Source organism: Microtus ochrogaster, unplaced genomic scaffold (genome assembly GCF_000317375.1).
Source record: "Microtus ochrogaster isolate Prairie Vole_2 unplaced genomic scaffold, MicOch1.0 UNK42, whole genome shotgun sequence".
Taxonomy (NCBI): Eukaryota; Metazoa; Chordata; class Mammalia; order Rodentia; family Cricetidae; genus Microtus; species Microtus ochrogaster.
In genome coordinates, this window is record NW_004949140.1 from 687,080 (window position 1) to 704,586 (window position 17,507).

The 17,507-nt window shown below is 41.9% G+C and overlaps 1 protein-coding gene across 1 annotated transcript in view; it reads left to right on the forward strand.

The window, feature by feature from the left end:
* Window positions 1-10,581: 10,581 nt before the first annotated feature.
* Kiaa1210 (KIAA1210 ortholog) overlaps window positions 10,582-17,507 on the forward strand; it is a 135,497-nt gene continuing 128,571 nt past the window's right edge. The window contains exon 1 of the mRNA XM_026790136.1: window positions 10,582-10,753. Within this exon, the coding sequence (XP_026645937.1) occupies window positions 10,582-10,753 (172 nt within the window). The remainder of the gene's footprint in view (window positions 10,754-17,507) is intronic.

Below are 17,507 nucleotides of genomic sequence, written 5' to 3' on the forward strand. Positions count from 1 at the left end.
AGACGTGGCTTCTAGAAGCTTGGGGATGGAATTCACAGGGAAAGGGGGAAGATAATGTTCAGCTCTGTGTTGTAAGATGTGACAGGAGAGGATGGAATCAAAAGCTGCAACAAAGGATTATAGAGCATCCTCGAATGAAGGAGAGACCCCTATGGTTTACAGAATTCACACTTCGCTGCCTCAACATTTTCCATGCAGTAGGAGACAAAGGTCAAGTGCGGGAGGAGGGGGAAGGGAAGAGCGAGCGCTTGAGTGGTGGCCAATGTTAATATTTTCACCATTCCCTCCATAGGGAATGAACAAGAACAAACAGGAGAAATGCAGCCATTTTGTTGCCTAGGAAACACAGCGGTTTGCTAAAGCAATACTGGGCCTTTTTGAATCATGTTAACCCATTCATAGCCGTTACCATCCAAAATAGAATGGGTAAGGAGTGAAGTAAGTAGAGAGATTTCTGCTCCACAGGGCACGGTGGGCATCTTCTGTAGTCTAGAGGAAAGAGCCGGGGACTGATTGCCCAGGAATAGCTGACTTAAATAAAATGAGAGGGAGCATCAAAGAAGTAGCAGGCAGTATGGTGTTGAAGACAAATTTCTCAGTTCCTAGTGCTTCTGTGAGTTTCCACATGCACACATGCACACATGCACACAGGCACACACACACACACACACACACATACACAGAGAGAGAAAAGAGAAAGAGAGAGAGAGACACTGTGCCTCTGTAACATATACATATAAACGATGCCACAATATCACTGCTATGTATTGTAAACCATTTCAGTATCTCCTAAGGGTTGATTTGTTGACATTTAATTCCCATTTTAATGTAGTAAGAGGACAGAAACTTAATCTGTCCATCATGTTTAGAAAAAAATTAAGTTAAGGTCATTGAGTTGGGGCCCAGATAATTGAAAGCTGACGGCTCCATGAGAAGAGGGAGAGACCACACACACACACACACACACACACACACGCACACACACACACACACACTCCTGGCATCATGTGATGCAGCCAAGAGGGTCCTCATCAGAATGGAGTGAATGCCTAATTCAAGCTCTGAACCTTTGATCAAACATCTTTTCTTTCTAATATGCCCTTTTTAGGTATTTGTTATAATACCAAGAGAATGCTGACTACTAATACACCCACTAACCGGAGTTAAGAGAGGAGAAGAAATGTTCCATCCTTTTTTTTTGTGGCAGGATCACCAAAGCAACCAGTTCACTCTCCACCATTTTTCTCTGCTGTAGAGCTGCTGCTAGGTGGAGCTCCCCAGGAGTGACCAGGAGCTTTCAGCAATATGATTGCCAGAGCAAGATTGACATAAAGACAATACCCGTGACATGCCAACACGGTTGGGGGAGATTCAACACAACTCTTTATAGAAATTGAAAAAAGTCCTTAAATATTTTGTGGAAACACAAAAGATCTAGGAGAGCCAAAGCAGTCCTGAACAGCACCAAAAGAACCAAACTGGGAGGAATTTCCATCCTAGATTTCAAATTCGACACCCTGATCAGTTGAATAGAATTGAGTACCCACATACAAGTCCATACTCCTATAGCCACCTGATTTTTTTTTTACTAAGAGACCCACAATACACTTTGGAGAAAAGACAACATGTTCAATAAATGGTCAGACTGGATAGCTACCGAAGAAGACAGAATGAAGCAAATAGAGAGGTCTCTGCTCCATAGGGCACACAGTGAGCATCTTCTGTAGTCAAGGGGAAAGAGCCAGGTAGAAATAGCTCAGGAATAGGTGACTTAATAAAATGCTTATTGCTTCCTTTATTGCTGATTGCTTACCCTGCACAAATGAACAAAGGATCTCAACAAAAGGTCTAATACCTGAATCTGATAAAGGAGGACTCATTGCTACAGAAAATGACTTTCTGAACAGGACTCTCTTTAATGGCACAGGAATTAAAACCAACAATTAATAAGTGTGATCTCAGGTAACTAATCCACTACTCTACAACAAAGGACGCCAGTGCCAGTGCAAGTCCATGGACAGGGAAAATGCGAACCAGCTGTACAGCTGAAAGAGTGTTAGGATCTAGCATGTACAAAATGAAACGAGAAACACCAAGAAAACAGTCAGCTCAATTAAAAATTCCAGGGAGTGAGAGTCGGCATGGGAGGGGTTGGAAGAGATGGAAATAGGAAAAGGATGTAAATACAGTACACGTGTATGACTGTGTTTGTTTATTTCTCTCACTATGTAGCTCTGGCTGGCCGGGAACTCACTCATTCTGTAGACCAGGCTGGCCTTATACTCAAAGATCCGCCTGCCTCTCTGCTTCCTGAGTGCTGGGATTAAAGGTGTGTAGCACAACCATCTGGGTTACATATATGAGCTTTTAAACACAATTTTAATTTAATTTTTTAAAATGCTGTCTGGAACGACACAGTTCACAAAAGACAAAATGCAAATAGCTGAGGAACATTTTTTTTTTAAGTTTAACATCCTGAGTTATCAGGGAACTGCAAATTAAAATGACTTAGGATTTCACCGTATCGCACTCAGGGTGTGTTAACATAAAAACAAACAAAAGCAAACAATGATGGTATATGCTGGTACGGATGCGGAGCAAGGGGAACATTCACTGCTAGTGGGGGTGTGCAAACCAGTGCAGCCACTGTGGAAATCAGTGTGGAGGGTCCTCAAAAAGCTAGAAATAATTTTCCTTAAGAGTATGACCCCCTCAGGCCAGCCTACTCTACAAAGCGAGTTCCAGGACAACCAGGGTTGTTACACAGAGAAACCCTATCTCAAAAAAACAAAACAAAATAAAAAGAGCGTGACTCCCTTGCCAGGCAGTGGTGGCGGCACACACATTTAATGCCAGTGCTCCGGAAGCAGAGGCAGGTGGATTTCTGTGAGTTCAAGGCCAGTCTGGTCTACAGAGCTAGTTCCAGGACAGCCAGGACAGTTACACAGAGAAACACTGTCTTGAAAAATGAAAAAATAAAAAAAATAAAAAGTGTGACACCCCCCACCCCAGTAAGTTGATTCTGCTCCAGTGGAAGGTCACACATCCAAGAATATACAGGTGACACAATTTTGTACTTGATGGGTTTAGATTAATAATAATAAATATAAGTACATAAAGTTGAGTATATATTGAAGGGGGACGGACATGGTAGCAGCTGGGAATGGAGTTAATATTATGATCAAATTACATATGATATTCTCAAAGAATTAATTTAAAAAATTGAAGAAAGGGGCTGGAGCCATGTCTCAGCAGTTAAGGGCACTGATTGCTCTTCCAGATGGCCAGGGTCAATTTCCAGCACCCACATGGCAGCTCACAATTATCTGTAACTCCAGTCCCAAAGGATCTAATGCCCTTTCTGGCCTTCATGGGCACCAGGGATACACGTGGTACATAGGCAAAACATTCATACGTATAAAAATAAATTTTAAAGAAGGAGAAGAAAAATTTAGATGAAAAGATCCAAAATGCAACAAATCTTATAACCATTTAAAACAAGGAAATAGTAAAACATACACAAAAAGCCCTAAATGCAATAACTCTGAAAACTATCATAATAAAACCCTTAAAACAAAATTGGAAAGGAAAGAAAAGAAAACTTTTTATTAACAAATAGCATGACCGCATATGTATACAATCCAGTGAATTTGTATAAACAAGCTACGCTACATAAATACTGATGAGTGTATTATCAATGCAAAATTGATATGAGCATCAATTCTCTTTATATGTATTAACAATGAACAATGAAAATTAAATTAGAAATATAGCATCAAAATAGAAAACATTTTGGGATAATATACATATTATTTACAGTAGAAATTTCTATGATATAGATCAGCAACTACCCAGGCAGATCAGGCACAACCCAGGAATAGGAATGAGAGAGGGGCTCTGTGGTAGTTTGAATGTAATCTCATAATCTCATAGGGAGTGGCACTATTAGGAGGTGTTGTTTTGTTGGAGTAGGTATGGCCTTGTTGGATTAAGTGTGTCCCTGAGGGGGTGGGCTTTGAACATTTCCTATGCTCAGGATAATGAATGCCCAGTGTCTCAGTCAACTTCCTGTTGCCCGCAAGATGTAGGACTCTCAGCTATTCCTCCACCACCACGTCTGCCTGCGTGTCACCATGTCCCACCATGATGATAATGGACTGATCCTCTGAGACTGTAAACAAGCCACCCCAATTAAGCATTCTCCTTAATAAGAGTTGCCATGGTCATCGTGTCTCTTCACAGCAATAGAAATCCTAACTAAGACAGGCTCACGGGAAAATATTTGACTGTAATTCAAAAGTGGAATCTGCTTTCTAATAGTTTATGGTTGCAGTTCATTCTCTCATCCTGCAGGAAGACTCTATTGCCTCTCCACCATTCTTCTTTATGTTTCAATCGCCTGGACATTATTTTAACTTTGTCTTTCAAGATCATTTGGCAAGATCTGAGCATGCCACCTTGAGGTGCTTTCCTTCCTTGATTACCGGTACCCACATTCTGATATCGTTCTCTCTTTTCTCCCTGGCTATTCCTCCTTGAATACCATGTTCAGTGTCCACTTCTTTTTCTAGCCTGTGAAATGTTGGAGTGGCCCAGGTGCATCTCATGGGACAACATCTGTTCTGGTTGTGACCTCAGGCAATTTCATTTGTCTCTGTGGCTTAGCATATTATTCATCTATGTATGAGTCAGTTATTTGAACTTTTTACCCCATTCTTACAACTGGGATCCATATCTTAAATACATTCACTTACACTTAAGACCAACAAGCACCAAGATTTTACATATAGCAAACAGAATGTTTTGTTTTATCCCTGTTATTGAAACTGAAGACAACAGGTTCACATTTTGGTGAGTGCAAAGCTCAAACCAGCATAGTCATGAACTCAAAGGGTAGAGAAATATTTATTACCTACAGTGGGTAAGGAGAACATGGAGTCATTTCTATAATATTTTCTCTGAACAAATGAAAATGGGGTTTTTATTTGGGGAGTCTTGACATTAATATGTAGGAAAATGTTTCAGGGGTGGGTACATTCCTGAGGAAAGATAGCAGATGTGGATGGGGTATGCTTATTCAATGACATGGACCACATGTTGTTCACATAGGAATACCTGTGGGTATGCTCAACTTGTATCATCAAATTTTAACTGAAAAGTAAAAGAAAGAACCATGAATTTGAGTCAATGGAGAAGGTTGCTCCTAAAGGTGTCTGCCTTGCTTGGAGGTTAACATTGTCATTGAGTCCTTAGTGGTAAGAAACAAACTGGTTATTTCAAGGAGAAAAGGATGTAGCATAGAGACTTAACTTTGTACAAAAAACTAGTGCCATGTGCAAGGACCTGAGTTATATGCCCTGTACTGTAAGAAATCAATCATTAAATATAAATAAATATCAGTGGTAGGACTGGAAAAATAGTTAGGGCCTCTGGATGCAGGAATGATCCTTAGGACTCTGTCACTAAACGGTCCCACAGTCGCTTCTGTCCCCAATCAGGAAGGTGAGCAATGTTGTCCAGAGCAGGATACCAGAGCTGCGCTTCAGAGAAGTTGATCCCCCACTGTGGTCATAGACTGCCTCCTAAGAGCCCTGGCATCAGTGATGAGGTGTGGTGACACTGAGGTAGACTACCGCCATTTCTTTCCCTCTTTCTCTCTAGTGCACAACATGCACCCGCAGGAGCACACACACACACACACACGATGTGTGCACACACTCTCCAATTGATATATGTAATACACACATGCACATGGCAATGTGATGTGTATATGGCACTATTGCAAGTTCCAATATTAAATTATCTTTACTGTTACACCATCCTGCAAATGAGTAAACCAAGGTAGAGAGTTGTGCAAGTAGCCCAAGATTACACTAGTAAGCTATACATGTAATTATCTATCCTGCCTTTTAGCTTTGAACATTTCTTTGATAGCATTTTCTGGGTAACTAAAATTATTCATAAACATAATTTTAATGACTTCAGAAGATAGCATTATATGTGTCTACTTTGATTTATTCTTTATAATTAGGTTTATTATATGAATAATAACTCTGTAATGAAGCCTATGTATACTAAATATTTATTATAGTGTATTTTTGGGAAAATGACAAGAACAAAATCTGTGCATGTTTAATACCTATACATGTTTTTAGTAGGTTTATTTAAGCCACACTCTTGGCTTTGCTGAAAAATGTATTTCAGTAGCTTACAGAGCCATAAACAATCAGGGCTTGGGGTTGGAGAGATAGAACAGTCAAAATGCTTGACAGAAGCATCAGCAATTAGGTTCAGATGCCTGGAACTCACATAAAAAGTCAGGTGTGCCTAATGTCCTATTACTGGGAGGCTGAGCTAGGAAGATCCGGGGATTTGGTGGCCATCCAGTCTAACTATCTCAGTGAATTCCTGGTTCAATGAGAGACTGTCTCAAAAATTAAGATAATGAGAGATGGAGGGAGATATCCTGTCCTCCAAATACACAATGTACATCTATCTGCACATGCAGGAACACATACCACACACACAGACACACACACACACACACACACACACACACACACACACACAGTGCCCCTCTCTTCAAAGCCATAGACTGTGTAACAAAAATCCCAATGCTAGGCTTGAGAAACCTTTTGAGTTGTTGGTCATGTGAGCCTAAGTAACTCTGAAAACCATATAGGCTATTGCCATTGCCCTTGGTTGCTATGGGATAATACTCTTTTACACTGTAAATATTTGTCACTCATATTGGTTAATTTGGTTTAATAAAATGCTGATTGACCAGTAGCCAAGCAGGAAATATAGGTGGGGTGACCAGACTAAGAGAATTCTGGAAAGAGGAAAGGCAGAGACACAGTGACCAGCCAGACACAGAGGAGGCAAGCTGCGAATGCCTAAATGAGAAAAGGTACCAAGCCACGTGACTAAACATAGATAAGAATTATGGGTTAGTTTAAGTTGTAAGAGCTAGTTAGTAATAAGCCTGAGAAATAGCTCAAACAGTTTTTAATTACTCTAAGCCTTTGTGTGTTTCTTTGGGACTGAATGGCTGTGGGACTGGACGAGACAGAAACTTCCATCTACACTTGGTTGCCTCTCAGAAATTGAAGGTAACACCCTATTACTAAAGACCACATATTTTGGCTACAGAACGTGGAGGTAATCATGGTGAAACTGGCCAGGATGCCTTCTCCCTAAGGACTAGCTTTCATAGTACCAGAAGGAGCTATATAAGCTGCCAAAGGAGAAAAGCAATCAGAAGTTCTGCTCAACAGTAAAACCTACAAACCACAACAATGACCAGAATAGCAAGATGTACTAAAATGTGCAATAGTGTGCTTATATCCTGGGGATAACCAACAGCAGTCTAATTGGTCATAATGCCCATTCAAGAGGAGAGAATTCATGCCTGCTGTGTACGGCAAACCTAGCCAACTACCTGTGACTGATAAGGCCATGAGCCCTAGAGGAGAAAATACTATGTTTAAAAGAATGTTTCCCCTTCATAAGATCCTCCTCCTCCTCCTCCTTCTTCTTCCCATCCATGGTATCTTTCTAGTGTTCATCTAAAGATTTGAAACTAAGCCACATATGAGTGAGAACATGTAACATTTGTCTTTCTGAGTTACGTTGACACTTCCAGCCATTCACCTGAAAATGTCGTAATTTCGCTTTCCTTTACAGCTGAATAGAATTCCATTATGTATATGCACCACATCTTCATTATCCATCCACCAGTCGATGGACATCTAGGTTGTTTCCGTTTCTTGACTATTGGGAATAGAGCAAAATGAACATGGATGAGCAGATATATCTATGGTAGGATGTACTGTTCATTGGGTATATGCCCAGGAGTGGTACTTATGTATCATGTAGTAGATCTATTTCTAGCTTTTTGATGAGCCTCCACACTGATTTCCATGGTAACTCTACCAGTATGTACTCCAGCCAACAGTGAAGAAGCATTCCCCTTTCCCCATATCCATACCAGCATTGGTTTTCGTTTGTTGTTCTGATCTTATCCATTCTGATCCGGGTAAAATGATCTCAAAGCAGTTTGAATTTGCATTTCTAGGAGCTAAGAATGGTGAACACTTTTCAAAATATTTGTTAGCTATTTGTATTTCTTATTTTGAGAATTTGGTGTTTGGGGATGCATAGCAAGACCTTTATTAAAAACCAAGCAAGTAGAAAACAAACAGACAACAAAAATAAACAAAAGAACGAATGAACAAAGCAAGTAAGTAAAAATGAAAGGCAACTAAATAAAGATTTACCATCGAGAAATCTGGCTGTGGCAATTGTGCTTCCCTCAACTATGATACAGCTTTCATTTACTGATTACCTACTGTGATCATGATTCAGGGCCAGGCATTTTGAAGGATGAGGTCATTATTGCCATCTTTCATCTGAGGAAAGTGAAGATCAGAGTGGTTAAGCAATTAGTCACTTTCACAGAGACAAAATTGAAAGCATATTCAAAATATAATTTTATGATGTTAATGTCAAAAAGTAGATAAAAATAATGATATCATCTGCTTTGGAGATGAAGAAAAATAGACATGGAACATGGTTGGTATGGTAAATGATACCTTTCAATTTCATTTTGTCAGACAACACGCCAAAAATAGTTTTCCTCTTTATCTACTCTTTACAAGCTAATAATGGTGTGAAGGCACAGGAAATTGGCTTACTATGAAGCCAGGAGTTCTTTATAAAGAAGTTTTCTTTTGAGACTGGAGAGATGACTCAGCGGCTAAGAGAACTGACTGATCTTCCAGAAGACCCAGGTTCAGTTCCTAGCATTCATATGACCAACACAAATGCCAGTTCCAGAATCTGATTTTCTCTTCTGCTCTCTTTGGGGAAGCAGGCATACCATGGTGCATAGACATACATCCAGGCAAAACACCCATACACATAAAATAAAAAAAAATTAAAACAAGCTTATCTCAGGATTCCGTTTTGGGGAATTATCCCCCAAAAGTGAAACTTGAATGAGGTCCCGCGAGAAGATAGCTACCTAGCAAAAGAATTATGCTAGTTATCTGGAAAAACAAATTGACAAATAACTAAGAAAAAGCTGGAAAAGAAAAGTCTTACCATTGAAATGTACTGTGAAACAACTTGAAAAGACTTTTGAACAGTGCTGCAGACTAATGGAAGAGAACAGGTAGCCTAGAAGTAAACATGACCGTGATCGTGAACACAGCATGAAAGCATACAGTACAAGGAAGATGGCAAAGCTATAAGAGGGATTACTCAATAAATATTGCTAGAATGATTTTCAGTTAAGAAAGCATTCATACCATCCATAGAAATAAAGTTTACATGCATAAAAGATTATGCATGTAAAGGAAGATTATCCACGTGATTTTTGTCTCGGAAAGTGTTTCAAAGAAACCATGAATAAAGACATTGATTGGCATACCTACATAAAACTTAAGCCTTTTGGACATCACTAAGTAACAAACAGTATCGAAGGGGGAAATCACTCCCTGAACTCAGTGCAGCAAATGGTAAAGACAAATTGGATGTGCTAGTGCATGCCCATAGTTCCAGCGCTCAGGCGGACGAGGAAGGTAAAACAAATGCTACCAAAGTGATAAAAGAAATCATAGAAAACCTAAGCAAATCTACAAAGAAATGTAAACAGTGATCCACAAAGCCTTCCTTTACCACACCATCCATACGTACAGCAGGTCCTTTCATGAAGAGGATACATTCTACGACGATGCCAGCTCTAAATAGTTTGGAGTTCAGGTTCAGGAACACCCGAGATGAGTAAGACTTAGCATCATCTTCTCCTTGACATACTTTTAATGATCTCAAGGGCACTATTTTCTCTTATTAGCAGCTTATTGGAATGGTCCCTTTCCCTTTTTGCAGAATTTTCTGTAAGGCAAACAGCAATCAATTTACACCAATTGTTTTGAATACTAATATGTACATTTCTTCTAGGACTGCTTGCACATTATTAATAATAGTAGAAACGTAGGTTACAACAAGCAGGATGGGTTCTTAAGTGGCCTGCTATTCAAGGGCATTCATTGCCTGCCTCTACCAGCCTTCTCGGCACTCTCCTGAAAGATGAGCTCAGACAATCGCTTGCTCGGCCGCTATCTTCCCTCTCCAACCTGGCACTAAGTGTTTTGTGGGTACTAGAGTTACCCAGGGTTTCTCTTATTTAGAAACGTTTTGGTCTACTTCCTCAATCAACACGTTGTGGACTATCATTTTTTGAGATTGCACTCTGTAACCCCAAGCTGGCATTGAACTCATGGCTTTTCTGCCTCAACCACCCTCCTAAGTGGCTGGAACTAAAGGCTTGTGCTTTACTGGCTTCCTAGTCCATTTTTGAATATCCTTCAAGGCCACCCAAATCATGTACCCTTCTTTTTGAATTTTCTCTCACTCATTTGTTAATTGACTGCTTTTGAGCCCCTCCTCCCTGGCGCCGGTCCGGGCTGGGGAGTGTGGCAAAAGCGGGCATAGTTTCTTACCTTGCTATATTAGTTCCTTCTCTGCCACTATAACAAAACACCAACCTCAAGGCAGCTGATGGAAGAGAGAGTTGATATGACCTTCCGGTTCCAGAGAGTTGGAGTTCACGATGGAGGGAACGCACGGCAGCTCCCACAGGTGTGGCAGCTGGAGCTGGAGCTGCAAGATAACTCTCATCTTGAGCTGCAAGATAACTCTCATCCTGAGCTGCAAGCAGGAAGCAGAGAGAAAGCAATCAGCAAAAAGGGTAAGAGCTCCAGCTCGCAAAGCCTACACCCAGTGACACAATTTCTCCAGCAAAACCATATTTCCTAACCCTCCCCAAACAGCACAACCAACTGGAAACCAAGTTTTCAAATGCCCAAGACTATGGGGGACACTTCTCATGCAAACCACCACGCTTGGAGAACTTAGTTCATTGGGAAACACCCATACCAAAAGAATCGACAATATATGTAAAAATTACATGGTGTGAACCATATCCTAAAAGAAAAAAAATGTGATGAGATCAAGGGCAACATCTTCCTTGACTAACCTAGCTGGTCCTGACTTCCTAGTAACTTGAGCCCCTAAAGCCTTACTGGGTTTAAATGCTTGCTGGGGTCCAGTCTCAACTACATGTACATTCCAGGGTAGCGGTGTGAGGATTAGGAATATTAGATAAGAGAACAGAACTACTAAAGCTATGCAGAGACAGAGGATAGTACCGGGAGGGCATCCAGTGAATACTGAATGTGCCCACATTTATTTCTTAAGATCTTTAAGTACCCCAATACAGGAAAAGGGGAAAAAGCAAAAGACTTTTTTTTAAAATTATGATACAAGGAACAAACAAAGTGATTACTATCTTAATACTCAAAACACCGTGAAACCACACACTAGGTCAAGATATCCTGTTAGTAGCCACACGTTAAGTTAAATCTCCTGTCAATAGCTTTGAAGGAGCAAGACTAGGCCCGAACTCTCTGACCTTTAGTCAAAGTGGAATGAATCCACTTCCGTGGGCTCCCACAAATGCTCATTCAAAAGCGAATTACCCATGTGCCGTATGCCAGGCTCTGGGCAATAATATAAGGTATCACTGATGTATTGAGCATTTGCTGTGAGCTCGGCATTCTTACCTCATTTTTGAAACGGGCCTTTGAGATGAGTGTTATTGTCTCCATTTTACAGAGATGACTGAGTAGCAGTTTTCATGCTGTCCGAAGGCCCTGTTGATTCAGTTAGTGACACAACTGGAACTGGAAACCAGACTGTCTGCATCCTGACTTCATCTCCCTAACCACAACACTCTATTATGCTTGTGAGATGTCTTCACACAGGATGTAAATGTGTGTTACATAGTCGAAGAGATAAGGCTAGCCAGAGATCTGTCACACGTCCATGGACTACATTGCACTATACCATACTGTTGTCCTTGGTACCAAGGGAAATATGAAAGAAACCCATTCTGCTGGCCACCCTGTGTGGGCTGAATGTTCATAAGACATAGTGACAGAATGTAATTCGGATCTTGGCAGAACTGGGCTTATCTGATGGAGGCAGGGGAGACAATGGGAAGCAATGAGAACAGTCTGTGTGAAGGCACAGTAACAGAAAGAACATGCTGTGCTTGAAGGCTGGGCAGTCTGCTGTGGCCGGGTTTGGGGTTAGGGCTACAGGGGAAGAGGGAGCAGGTTGGATCACACTGACTTCTTTCTTCCGTGTGTGTGTGTGCTCTCTCTAGAGAAGTTGCCCATTTCTTTACAGGGTTGGCAAAGCCTGGCACTGAAGAGGCTTGGACACAGAAATTTGCAGGCTCTCCCTCTGCTTTCCGGAGAAGAAAGATGGTCTTTGTGGGAAGCACGGCAAAAGCATTAAAGGTGCTTGCAATGTCCTCCACAAACTGTGAGAGACAACTCCTTCCTTTGTTATGGAACGGCTTACAAAAGGAAAACTTCAGTCACATGTGGCACAAATATGTAGTCTTGGCTACTTAAGATGTTGAAGCAATAGGGCTGCTTGCGTCCAGGAGACTGAGGTCAGTCTAGGCATTTACAAGCAGGATTTGTTTTTGTTGACCCTTCTTGGCTTCTTCTGCACCCTTCCTCAGCTTCCTTGTGCCCCTTTTCTAGTTTCATGCGACAGCTATTCCATTACCTTCCCACCTCTTCTTCAGCACCTCTTTTCTCTCTAGTGCGCCTCCTTTTCATTTCATGTTTGGCTCCTTTTTAAAACAATTTGTTTATGGAGCTGGAGAGATGGCTCAGTGCCTAAGACCGCTGGCTGCTCTTCCAGAGAGCCTGGCTTTGAGGTCCAGCACCCATTTTGTAGCGAACAAGTGTCTGTAACTCCTGTCCTAGGGAATCTGAGGCTTTCTTCTGGTTCCTCTGAGCAGTTATATGCACATGGTACACAGCCATTCATGCAGGCAAAACACCACACGCATAAAGTAAAAATATAAATCTTTTAAAACTCATTTCATTCATTAAAAATTACGTGTGCATGTACACACATGGACGCTACAGGTCAGCCTTTAGAACAAACCCCCTTATTTTTAACTGATCTGGAACTGACTGTCCAGTGAGGCCCCTGGGACCCACTTGTCTCTGCCTAACATATGTATCAATGTCCAGCTTTGTCCATGGCTACTAGGAATAAACTCCTCGTGTTTGTGCGGCAAGCACTTTGCCAACCTGTCTCTCTAGTCCCTTGGTTTGCTTCTTAACTGGGGAAACCATAAACATTCCCCAAATTACAAATCACTGGCATCTTTCGAAAAGTCAGCCAATATAAGCTTCACGTTGAATTGCTCATGACTTCTCAGCACCCCTCCCTTCTTTGCCCCTGGCAGTATTCTACTGACTGATTCTCAGCCTGGCTCTCCACATTAACCTTTCCTCCTCCCAGGTCCATTCTTCCAAGTTAGGTACACTCCTATCAACTCAAAGATGGCCAAACTGGAAAACACCTTAGATAAGAACAGGACCACACTCGTTACTTTAGTTTACATAAGACGATGTTTCAGAAAGGGAGGGGCGCAGGTTGATGTAGTCAAAGCTTCAGGCGGAGTCTGTGATAGGGCCATGCCGAGGACTCAGCGGCTGTGTGGATACAGCCCTGTGTTAGTTCTCTCAGTCCATGGGGCAGACAGGCTCTGATGTGGACAGAGCACGCAGGAAGTGCAGATGGAAAATGTCATGGAGCTTGGAAACCATGACAAGGAATTGCATCACTAAGATTGTCAAGGCCTCTCAGTGTGACTCAGCAGCGGAGCTAACCCAGGGCAGAAGGGAAGCTGCATTTGGACAATGCTCAGCATACGTTTTCCTTTTCCTGGAGTATTTTGGCACCCAATAAAACCCTACTCCTAGGAGCAATCTCACAATGAGGGAGAGAAGACTGCCCGAGAAACTGTCTTGTTCTTTTAGGGTGACTGTGTGTGCTGGGCACATGACGAACAGTTATTATTACCGAGTTTTATACATCTGTGAAGGGAACTGATTCACCAAAGCGTGGGAGAAGATGTGTCCTGGGCCGTGCATTGTGAATACCCTTGACAGCTCATTCAAAATGGGAAGATAAATTGAATGTCTGGCAAATGTTGAGGAAAAAAAAAAATGCCCACGCTCAGAATCTGCGAGAAATGGCATGAGCACAGTTTCTTCTAATGCCAAGGCTCCCCAGCAGTATGCTAAAACTTTGGGTTATCTGAACTAGGTGCACTGGCCTCTTTCATGGGGTGCTTTCAGCGCTTATATTTTGTTTTAGTAGGTTTTTCCACCTTGTAGTTCAATTATCTGAAAAAAATTGCGTGGACACACACACACACACACACACACACACACACACACACACGTTCCTCTGCCTCATTTCCAATGTGCTTTGCTCTTAGCAAATGAAGATTTAGAAGACTGGAAAGCTTTTGGGGTAGAATGTGAGCAGTTCCTCGGTGAAAACACAGCCCCTGCAGTGTTTCCTTCTGTGTATGTGTGCGCGTGTGCATGCTTCGGAGGACGCATGGATGAAGAAATATGCTCGACCGTCTCTTAAAATGATGGCTTCGTTGAGATGCAATCCGCATCTTATAACGTTCCCACCTTTTTAGTCTATTCACAGAGCTAGTCATCCATCAGCACTGTAATTTTGGACCATTTCCTCACTCCCAAAGAAAATTGTGCCCATTAGCAATCACCCTCCATTTCTGCCCCTTCCTGGCAAGCACTAATCTGCCTTCTCTCTGCGTGTGCTTGCCTGCAGTTTGGGTCAGTGGAATCCTATATGTGGTCTCTTTGATCTCTAAATGATGCCTCTGTAATGTGTCCTGCTATTTGAGCACTTTTGCCTACATTACCTTGTGGAGAACAAGGACAAGAGAAGAGGCCATTCTAACAGAGAAGCTGGGAACAGACCAGAATAGTGAGAGCATGAAAATCCATAGATTAAGGCTATGACTTTCTCCCCAGACCCAGGCTTCAGGGCTATGGGAATCATGGTGCAGACCCTGGGACTACTGCTTACCAGGCAGTATGGTGCAGCTGAAGCCTCCCAGATCTATGTCCTCAACCATCAGCCCGTTTTCCCACCCCATTTAGACTATTAAGTAAACAGAAGTGCCCTGAACTTTTGTTACAAGGCAGTATAAAGGGGGAGCCCTCAAAGGTATGGCTGATGGTAATGGCATTTGTTTCTTGCGATGGTCACCACTGGCATCCAATTCTTGATAGCAAGTAATTATCTTTGCATAACAGCGGAGCAAACAGAGGCTCCGGGAACTAAAGAGAATTGATCAAGGGACAGAGTTTGCATTGAAGCCAAGATCTACTCTGATACCAAAGACATTGAACCACCAGCTACATGAAGAGCAAGTGTACTGAGATCAAACTCTCCCCCCCCCCCGACTCTGAAAGCATTTCCAAAAACCAGTCTCTCAAATTCTCAGTGCGCCACAGCTGCTGTCGTCATCTGTTTGAGATGGGTCAGAAGTGTTGCTTTCCTAACTAACAAAGAAGTTGCCTCGGGGCTGCGACAAGAGGCTCTCATCCAGGACCCCAAGTGGAAAGCATTAGTTCCCATGAGATAGAATCAGAGTGCTTTTTGAAACATGCTAAGAACTCGCCAAGCCTTGCAGAACAGGGCTTTGGAGGGGTAAGACCTATTCTGCAACCCCCTTGATCCAAGGAAAGAACAAACACTTCTGTGTTTGCAGGAGGAGATCACAAACACTGCAAACATCCCAATCCAAACTTTGAGAGGGAGGTAATAAAACAGAAAATGAAATAGAATATCCAGAGGGGAGAACAGATGGGTGGGGACAGAGTGAGGTCTATCCCTGAGTGTCTTATTGTACCTTTTGAGCTGGGACTCTGGCAAGATCCTAGCAACTGACAAAATAAATGTTTTTTTTTTTTCATTGAAGAAGAGAAACTGAATAATTGACTGAGGTACAGGTGGGTGTGATTTGCTTCTTATTGCTGTTTTTCTCCTCAAAAGGTTTCATTTACTGTACTTTAGGAAACAGATTATTGTGTCTCTTCCTCTGGTTCTAGGGTCTGAAACCGGAACCTGAAGGAGCAGAGCATATGTCTCGGTCATTCCAAGGTGTCACAGGAATCAGCTGTCTCCCGCAAGGTGGCCAAAGTCATTCAGAAGCGTTCAAGCACAGAAACCCACATGTGATGGAACTGTCCAGGCAGGAGTCTGACCCGGTATCTAATGTGTCTTCAGGAAAATGGATTCTTCTATGATCTTCAGAGGTATCTTGTAGACCCAGGAAGCAGAATGATTTGTCTACCACTGTTTGGAGGCTGGGCCTTAGCAACAGCCTCATGTCTGGGTTAACAGTTGCTGAGTTCTCTTAGATACAGTCATGTCAAAAGAGGACTGTAAACTTGGCTCAGTATCGCTTGTTATCCAGCTTTAGGGAAGTGGAGATGTATGTTCTCCCGGGGTTCGCTAAAGAATTCCAAAGCAGAGAGAAACCCTATCTCAAAAAAAGTAATATGTTTGAGGAATGATGCTAAATACCTTCATGTGCACACACTCTGTACACATACTCTATCTCTCTCTCTCTCTCTCTCTCTCTCTCTCTCTTTCTCTCTCTCTCTCTTTCTCTCTCTCTCTCTCTTTCTCTCTCTCTCACACACACACACATAAACTCACACAAACATACACTCTCTCTCTCACACACACCTCTCTCTCTCACATAAACACACACCTCTCTCTCACACACCTCTCTTTCACACACACACACTCTCTCTAACACACACATACACTCTCTCTCTCACACACCTCTCTCTCACACACACACACATATACTCACACACACATACACACTCGCTCTCACATATATATACTCACATTCTCTCTCTCTCTCTCTCACACACACACACACACACACTCACACACACACACTTACACACTTTACCAGAATAACTGACTGAATGGAACAGGAGGGCCAAGTAAAATATATATTTGGTTTTTTGAGACAGGGTTCTCTGTGTAGCCCTGACTGTCCTGGAACTCACCCTGTAAACCAGGGTGGCCTTGAACTCACAGAGATCCGCCTGCCTCTGCCTCCCAAGTGCTGGGATTAAAAGCGTGCACCACCACCTAAATTTTATTTTGCATAAAACTGCAATCACACAGGATACCCATACATTGCACTCTGTTTCTAGACATGATTATACTCATAAAAGGCAATGATTTTTATGCCCTTAAAATAAATCCGAATTGCTAGGGACTTAGCAAATAAATCAAGATGATCCAATGTGGGGTAATAAATACAAAGACAAAAAGCTAAGAGCTAATCAAGTGCTAAGCAAATATGAATAGATCTAGCAAGCATCTTTTTTCATAAACACATCAATAGTTATAAGAGTAAATGATCACTTAAAATGACAAAAAATACAAATGACAAGTTTTACATAAACCTCACAGAATTCAGAAAAATATTTCATATCTTCCCTCATATTGTGGTTTCATATTCTGATCATGTTTTCATAAAGAAACAATTCTGAAAT